Below are 8,452 nucleotides of genomic sequence, written 5' to 3' on the forward strand. Positions count from 1 at the left end.
GGGGGGGGGGGGGAGGTCACTTATGTTAAAGCCATTTAAGAAGACTTATTCACTAATGTAGGATATTACGAATAACTTTCAATGACCTTCGGAGAGAGACACCCTATGAAAGCAGTCGGTGTCCATGACACTAATGGCTAAGCAATCCTCACCTCCCAAGTTGTTATTTCTAGGAACTTAGATAATCTAGAAATAAATTCAGTGCAAGGATCCCTACCAAGTAATGAGATTGATTATGAGCAAATAGGAGATTATAGCACTAACTCTCTGGAAACCTTGAATGCTATAACCAACAGACCCGATAACTTATATTCCAACACCTACAAACCAGACTGAAAAATCCACCAACACTTTAACTAGAACAATAATAACCAAGGGGTACGAAACCAACACTAGAGTAATAACCAACCCAACTTTGTAGGTATTGGAATAATCAGGGTAGTGGCAACCCAAACTTACCTACTCTTTGGAATTTACTTCTAATCCTAATTTAGGGAAAAGAATGTATCTTTGGAAGAAGCAGTATGGAACATGGAGAATCAAATACAAAGTCATGTTGCAACTATTAGTAATATTGAAACACAAATTAGGAAAATAGCTAAATCATTGAGTCAAAAACCCCAAGGGACATTACCTAAAAATACAGATGTGAATGCAAAGGACCAAAATGTGGAGTATTGCAAAGTTTAGGTGTGAGAAATGTAAATGCATAAGAATTGTATGGTACCTATGTAAATTTTCCGATATTATAAGATATTCCACTTAAGAAGACGATAGAAGAATAAACTTGACAGGGTATAAAAAGCTGCGAGTTGGTAAGTACTATGTACCTATAGACGCCATAGTTGGGGCATAGCTGAGCAACAGATTCGGCAAAATCCTTGAACTGATATATCCCATTGGTACATAGATACCTCCCAGAGGCGTTTGGTGTCTCCAGCAGCAAGACCTGAGCAGCAGCAACATCACGCACATGCACGCAGCCAAGCCAGTGAAACTCTTGAGTATCCTTAGAACCTTCAAATCATGCAAAGAATAATTACATAGCCTGAATTTGTAATTCTCGCAATCTTGTAAACTACAGTTACACAAACCTTGTAAGAGTTGTTGAAGGACAGCTGAGCTTGCATTCAGACCAGGCTGCAACAGGGGACCAAGCGTTGTGGAGGGATTGATTGCTACAATGTCTAAATTGTACTTTTCGGCATATTCCCAAGCTTTCTTCTCTGCCATCGTCTTCGCCACAGGATACCATTGCTGGGTTAACAAGCATTAAAAAAATAAATTATTGGCGAAAGTATTTGAGGTGCACCTCCTATTGCGCAATTTTAAAACAATGAGTGAAATTGTAATGAGTCGATGCAAGTGATCTTATCCCTACATTTGAGTGAGGCTATTTTCATAGATCAAACTCATTACCACCAAGTCAATAGAGGCTATAATAATTCATTTTGAGAAATCAGATAAAATTTTTTGATGACTTAAAATATACCTTAAATTTCGCATCTCTCAGATCTCAACTGAATCAACTTTATAAAATTCGACATGTCAAATTGATTAAAACATTATATATAAATTATGAATAGATCGGGAGATAAAAATAGGAAGTTATAAGTTCAATTATCTTAATTAAAACTTAATCCCTCCTAAATTTAAAAGATATAAAAATCGGAAGTCATGAGCATAATTTATTCATCATTATAATTTTGATCACTCATATATTTAACAAATTTCTTTGCCGTCATTTTCTTAGCATCCCATTAAATATGTTAATAATGCTCATTTTAAATTTATAATTCATTATTATTATTTGATTATTTGCTTGATTCAAGAATTTACATTATCTATCCATCTCTCTCTCTCTCTCTCTCTCTCTCTCTCTCTCTCTCTCTCTCTCTCTCTATATATATATATTATATAAATTAAACATTCCTCATCTATTTCTTATTTATTTTAGTGAAATTATTGATCCTTAAGTTCTTGAATCTGCTAAATTTTGTCGCACATGTTAATTATTAATAAATTAATGATCTCAGGCGCTCAGGCAACTTTGGCAAAGGTTCCAAGGCATAAATCCATCACTAGTAGGGGTGGTTAGGCGCTCATCTTGTTTCCAGCATTCTAGAAAAGAGCACCCGAAAACTCCACGCCCCAGGATGGCGCCCAGGCGCCTGTAACAGATTTTTGCAAATCGAGACTTTAAGTTTTGTGATTCTTCGCTGTGGGAGGTGCGTGCAAATAGTGTGAAGCAGTGCTGCGAGTTGGTGTTAGATTTTGTGAGCTCTCTTGTGCAAAAGAGAAAGGAGAGGAGCGTTCTTGAATTCCAAGAGAATAGAGAGGTTTGAGTGTGGTATACTTTGTACAATTTCTCCTCATATTATAGTAAATGTCTTGGTAAGGCATGGCTCTGTGATTTTTTCCCGTTCTCAATTTTTTCACTTTAAATTTTGATGTTTTTTGCATATTTTTTTTCTAAATTACTTGCTTGTGTGCTTCTATTTAAGTAATTTATTTTGAATCTCTCAAATCAATGTTCAACATTTATCTTAATGCCATAACAAGGCATTGTTGGTTTAATGTTGTGGTGCTAGGTGCAGGAAAAAAAAATTCGGAGGCGCTGCCCTTGATCCTAATATAAGGGGGACACCCCCTTGTAACTCCTAAGCAAACTGACCACCAAGCTTGATCAGCAAAACTGAGGGCTCCGAGTGAACAATTGATTAACACAATAAGGCTCCACATAATAACAAGAGGCAATATTAGAGCCCAATAATCTTTTAAGAGAAATTTGTGCTGGGTAGAGGAAAGAAGAGGTTGCACTCTCAAGATGAAAGGGCGGTAATCGAAGGAAAGTGGATTAGCACTTGGTAGAATGAATGAGGAAAATAATTTAACAAAATATTTTTGCAAAACACCAAATCAATTTTGGATCTGAGTGGAACATCCAATTGATTATCGAACCAAGTATGGGAGAGAAATACACTAGGGAGTTCATAAAGTTTAGTATTAAAGACACATTCTTTAAAACTCAAAATTTTGGAAGGAAGATGCCTTCTACCTACTTCAATATTCAAAGAACAGGAGCAGTAAAATCCCCGCAAACTACCCAACCCTCTGAAATGTCATGGGAAAAGTTCTCAATTAGTTCCCACAGAAGTTTCATCCTAGAGCACCATTTTTAGTATAAAAGGTAGTAAATAAAATGAGATTAAGCAGGCAAAAGTCATTTTGCCAAGCGGACATTGCAGGCAGGAAAGAATTGGAATGGAAGCTAGCCTATAATTGTTCCACTTAATCCAAATATGGGCCTCGGAAGCAATAGAGAAATTATTAAAAGTTTCATTCTTGACAAAGAAGTTTAATTCCGATTGAGACTGGGATCAAGAAGATCTCGGTTAATTATGGCCTTTAATTAGCAGATAATGTTAATATTATAGTTCTAAATGAGCTGACGAAAATCCAAGATGAACTCTTCCCTCAAGCGCTCATTTACAAAACAATAGATGGTGTTGACAAAATGCTGCAAGACAACTGTAATCTGGGAGGTGTTTTCTGGAGCTTATCCTGGTTTGAAGTTGTGAGAGGATTGGGGAAAACCTAAGATCATCTTTTTTTCTTTTTTTTTCTGCAACACATTGATCGATTTCTATCGTTACTTTTTGCTTGCGATTACACCAGTTGTCATAAAGCTTAAGAAAAATAAATAGAAATGCACAATCGTAAATACCTGATCGTGAAGAATGAGACAAAAAGCATCACCTGGCGTGTTTCACAGTAATCCAGATCGGTCCAGCACTCCTCATCTACTGGAAGCCCAGGTCGATCAGTGGCCCATTTAGGATTCGGCACCATGGCCGAGATGGAGGATGTAAGCACCACCCGTCGAGATCCGGCGGCCCTCGCTGCCTCCAGAACGTTAATCGTCCCAATCACCGCCGGCATCAGCAGCTCCCGTTCCGGATCCCGCGGAGCCTCCAGCGTGCAGGGCGACGCCACATGGAACACTCCAGCACGACACCCATACACTGCGTCGGCGATCGCCGTCGCGTCGAGAAGATCGGCCTCCCTGAGATGAAGGCGGGTTTCCTCAGCGCCGGGGAATGAGAGGAGGTGGGAACAATCGGTACCGGGCTGGAAGGTGACAGTGACGGTGTAACCCTTGTCGATTAGGGTTCGCACAATCCAAGATCCAATGAAGCCGTTGCCGCCGGTGACGCATACTCGATTCTCGGCACCTGGAGCAGTGGTCGTCTTCTCTTCTTCATCAGCAACTTTTGACTCTTGGTTCTTCTCTAGATGATACTCCATGGAAAGAGGAGAAATGGGGTTTAAGGGTATCGAAAGGGCTGTCAAAAGAGTTAATTGGTTGTGTTTTGCTCCTTAAGTAGTTTTTGTTATGCTGCGAACATATTTTTTAAGCTCGGATTAAAAATGAGCCGAACACGAATAATTATTTATTTTCTTGTATTCGGCTCGTTTTAGCTCGAAATACAAAGTCGAAAGGGCTGTCGAAAGAGTTAATTGGTTGTGTTTGGCTCCTTAAGTAGTTTTTGTTATGCTCCGAACATATTTTCTAAACTCGGATTAAAAATGAGCCGAACATAAATAATTATTTATATTCTTGTATTCGGCTCGTTTTAGCTCGAAATACAAATACATAATTATTTATATAATAATATATTTAATATAATATATATCTAAATTTAACTCATGTGGTAATTCGATTGCACGTCTTCTTTTGCATAGATTTGTTCCAGGTTCGAATCGAACACTTTACATATATTTTTTTTCAATTAATTTTGACTAGCCAATTTTGAGCCTAACATGAGTAATTTCGAACTAGCCGAACACAAGCCAAGCCCGAGCTAGTTCAAACTCGGCTTGTTTAGAGCCCTGGGTGTGATGACTTGATATTGGGATAATATTGGTGGTTTGAGATGGGTGCAATACCGTCTTAATATTATTCGAATATCACGGTATGCATGTATGTTTGGTGCACGTAATATTCGCTCTGTGGGGAGGATCTCTAGATTTGCGAAGGTGTTGCGAAGCTGATTGTTGAGTTGTTTGGAGTGCCCGAAAGGAATTGGGATTTAGATTCATAATAATTACCATCCAATTCTTATGTTTTCATACATTTAACATTTAAATTTTAATTTTTACATTTATATGACTCAAATCTTTCATGTTGCATTAAAAAAAATGGTCGGAAATGAAATACACGTTTTCTTGTATAGGAAAGGAGATATGTATATAAAATTTGAAGTGGAAGGGTTGAATATCAAAATAAATAGGAATTGAGTGATACTTATGCAAATCTTCCTTTTTAAAAAAAAAAAAATTGGATTTACATGCATATCCCACATTTTCTAGTTATTTATATATATAATTATTAACTTTAGTATTCATTTAGGCTGGCTTTGATTTAAAAAAAAAAATTAAATGCAAATAAATTGTATTACAAAAATATTTTCCTACACTTAACAATGTGTGATATAGTCTTAAAGCCTTGAACGCAAGTGCACAAAATATATATATATATATATATATAGTTAAAATCTTATTGGGAGCAATAATCACACATTGAGATATTGATGTTTAATGGATATGAAAGCTCATTAATTTTAAAAAAAATAAGATCATAATATTTTAGTAGCTTTGTTGAAGGAATTTAAATTGTGGACTATGCTCCCCCAAAGTGATACATCACTTGTAAACTCAATTCTAAATTGAAAGTAAACTTATTTTTACCAATATTTATCAATATGTCATTCAACCTTTGCTTCATTTTATTGTAAACATTCAACAAACTTGGCTATATTCATTTTTTAGTTTTCTTTGTATGACACATGATAAATGATTCTTATTCCAAATTATAAGCATGATTAACACGTGTATACCTAATTATCTTTTAGATCTTCATCAATCACAGTGCTTTTCCGTGCATGACTTATGGAGGAGTTAACAAAAAACTCTGTCAAATTAGTAGATTCAAGTTTAAAGCACACATTAACCATTAATTTATAACTTAATTTTTTTTTAAAGCTCAACTTCTCAAAAGAAAAAAAAAAAAAAGACAATTTTTCTTATTATTATTAAATTAATGGATAATTAGTTGTTTACTTATACTAAAAATCTAAATTTCCTTTCGTCTTCTCTCACCTCCGTGGTGGAGGTGAGTTTCATTAGCCCTTTCTTTGTTCCATGGTTTCGCTCCACGAAGTCGGCAAGTTGCGAAAGCGATAGAGGGGATGAAGCATCCATGAAAGTGGACTTGATCTTCAGTAGCTCATTCAATTTTGCCGATTTTTGATCTGAATCTTTGCCTATTTCATCCAAGGTTTGAAAGAATTTCATCTTTTAAGAGTTTGCGATAGGGTTAGAAGTCTGTTTTTCTATGAATTGTAATTGTTCAGGATCGATTGACGCGATTCCTTATAATTTCGTTTTCGCGAAGGGTTCTGGGGGGTATGAAGAAGCTCCTTTTAGGGTTTGATGAATTAGTTTGAAATTTCTGGTTGATTCTAGGACCGGGGAAGTTCTTATGAACATTTTCAATTTTATAGGATTCATTCATTTGGGTTGCCCTAGTTTATTTACTTATTGGTATTTCTCCTTTTTGGCCATTGGGAAGTAAGGTTTTGGAGATTTTGAAGATGGATGAGACAGTGAAGATAGAGAACCTTCAATCCGCTGCGGCATTTGTGGAAGGGGGAATCCAGGATGCATGTGATGATTCGTGCAGCATTTGTCTTGAGTCTTTCTGTGACAGCAATCCTGCAACTGTATGAAGCTTTATATTTGTTTTTGAAAATCTTGTTTATTTCTCTCTTTTGTATTCTTTGTGCTGATAAAGTTTTGGTTTTTAGGCGACTAGCTGCAAGCATGAGTTCCATATTCAATGCATTCTTGAATGGTATTGGCCTCTCATCTTTCCTGTTTAAAATCAGTATTGATAATTTCTACCAATGTATTTTTGGGTTGGCAGTTTCAGAATTTTTTTTTTTTGAACTGTCTATTTTTAGTAAAGAGAACTCTGTGTAGGGTGTAGTTGAGTCAAGCTAAATCATGTGCCTGCTCGGACTTGGCTTGATAAGTGGCTTGTGAATTGAGCTCAATGAGCTAATAAGTTAAAAGCTTTAACTAACCCCAATTTAACTCGTTCGCTCGTGAGTTAGTTTGTTTAAAAATAACTAATATAAAATATACTCAAAATTCAAGAATGTATCTTCGAAGTATTATTATTAATGTTAAAAAAATGAAAGTATACATTTTATATCATATGATTTCTTATTATTTATGTTCTAAATGCTCATTCTATTTGTCATTTTATTACAACACTAGTTTGAATAAATATTATTTTCTCTCTTTTATAATAATCAAGTTGGCTTGTGGATCGTCTCAAAATTGTAGAATAAAACATGAGCTCGATTTATTTACCAAGCTCAAGACAAGGATGACTCGAGCTCAACTCGGCTCACATCAATAATAATGTGCAAGAAAAGATAAAATATAAGAAGTTATGTTATAAAAATTAATTTAAATATAAAAGCTTAGAAAACTGGGAAAACATCAAATTGTCTGTATAGAGTCTAAGAGAACAATATATGACGCTAAAATTTTTGCTTTTCATGATCTTTATAATAAATTAGATACTAAGAAGGGTGAAAAATATATATATAAACTAGCCAAACAAAGAGAGAAGAAAAGTAAAGATTTAACTCAAGTAAAGTGTATTAAAGATGAAAATCAAAAAGTAATTTTCTTATAAAAAGATACTCACCATAGGTGGGTGAGGTATTTTGTTAAACTTTTTAATCAAATTTCTGAAAATACGATCGATCTTAGTGATCTTAATATCATAAATAATAATAAAACATTTCATTTTTATCGTCGCATTAGTAAAAAAGAAGTTGAGGAGGCTTTAGAGAAAACAAAGGGTGGAAAGTCTGTAGGACCTAATGATATCCCAATTGAAGTGTGGAAATATTTAGGAGATTTGAGAGTTTCTTGGCTTTCTAAACTCTTTAATATTATTTTAAATATTATACTCTTTAATATTATTTTAAAAACTAAAAAGATGTCTGAGGAGTGGAGGAAAAGTACTTTGGTCCCCATTTTTAAGAATAATAGGGATGCACAAAAGTGTGCAAATTATAGAGGAATTAAGTTGATGTGTCATGCTTTAACATTATGGGAGAGGATAATTGAACATATTAAGATGCATTACAAATATTTCTCATAATCAATTTGGATTTATGCCTGGCAGGTCTACTATGGAAACTATACATTTAACTATACATTTATTGATACATTTATTGAGAGGTTTGGTGGAGAAGTTCAGAGATAATCAAAAGAATCTACATTTGATTTTAATTGATTTAGAAAAAGCTTACGATAAGATTCCAAGAGATACCCTTTGGAGAGTTCTTGAGAAGAAAGGTGTTGATAT

The 8,452-nt window shown here is 34.9% G+C and overlaps 2 protein-coding genes and 1 long non-coding RNA gene across 4 annotated transcripts in view; 2 read left to right on the forward strand and 1 right to left on the reverse strand.

The window, feature by feature from the left end:
* The window catches only part of LOC110018430 (cinnamoyl-CoA reductase 2), an 8,819-nt gene extending 4,449 nt beyond the window's left edge, over positions 1-4,370 (reverse strand). The window contains exons 1-3 of the mRNA XM_020715742.1: positions 3,760-4,370; positions 1,095-1,257; positions 831-1,017 (exon numbers count right to left, since the gene is read on the reverse strand). Coding sequence (XP_020571401.1) covers positions 831-1,017; positions 1,095-1,257; positions 3,760-4,308 — 899 coding nt within the window. The 5' untranslated portion in view covers positions 4,309-4,370. The remainder of the gene's footprint in view (positions 1-830; positions 1,018-1,094; positions 1,258-3,759) is intronic.
* LOC110018429 overlaps positions 1-8,452 on the forward strand; it is a 53,432-nt gene that overhangs the window by 30,013 nt on the left and 14,967 nt on the right. The window lies entirely within an intron of this gene.
* LOC110018431 lies at positions 6,166-6,920 on the forward strand. The gene is made up of 3 exons (XR_002293355.1): positions 6,166-6,340; positions 6,639-6,785; positions 6,870-6,920. It is a non-coding gene; the product is annotated as an uncharacterized LOC110018431 (long non-coding RNA).

Source organism: Phalaenopsis equestris, unplaced genomic scaffold, assembly GCF_001263595.1.
Source record: "Phalaenopsis equestris unplaced genomic scaffold, ASM126359v1 Scaffold000022, whole genome shotgun sequence".
Classification (NCBI taxonomy): Eukaryota; Viridiplantae; Streptophyta; class Magnoliopsida; order Asparagales; family Orchidaceae; genus Phalaenopsis; species Phalaenopsis equestris.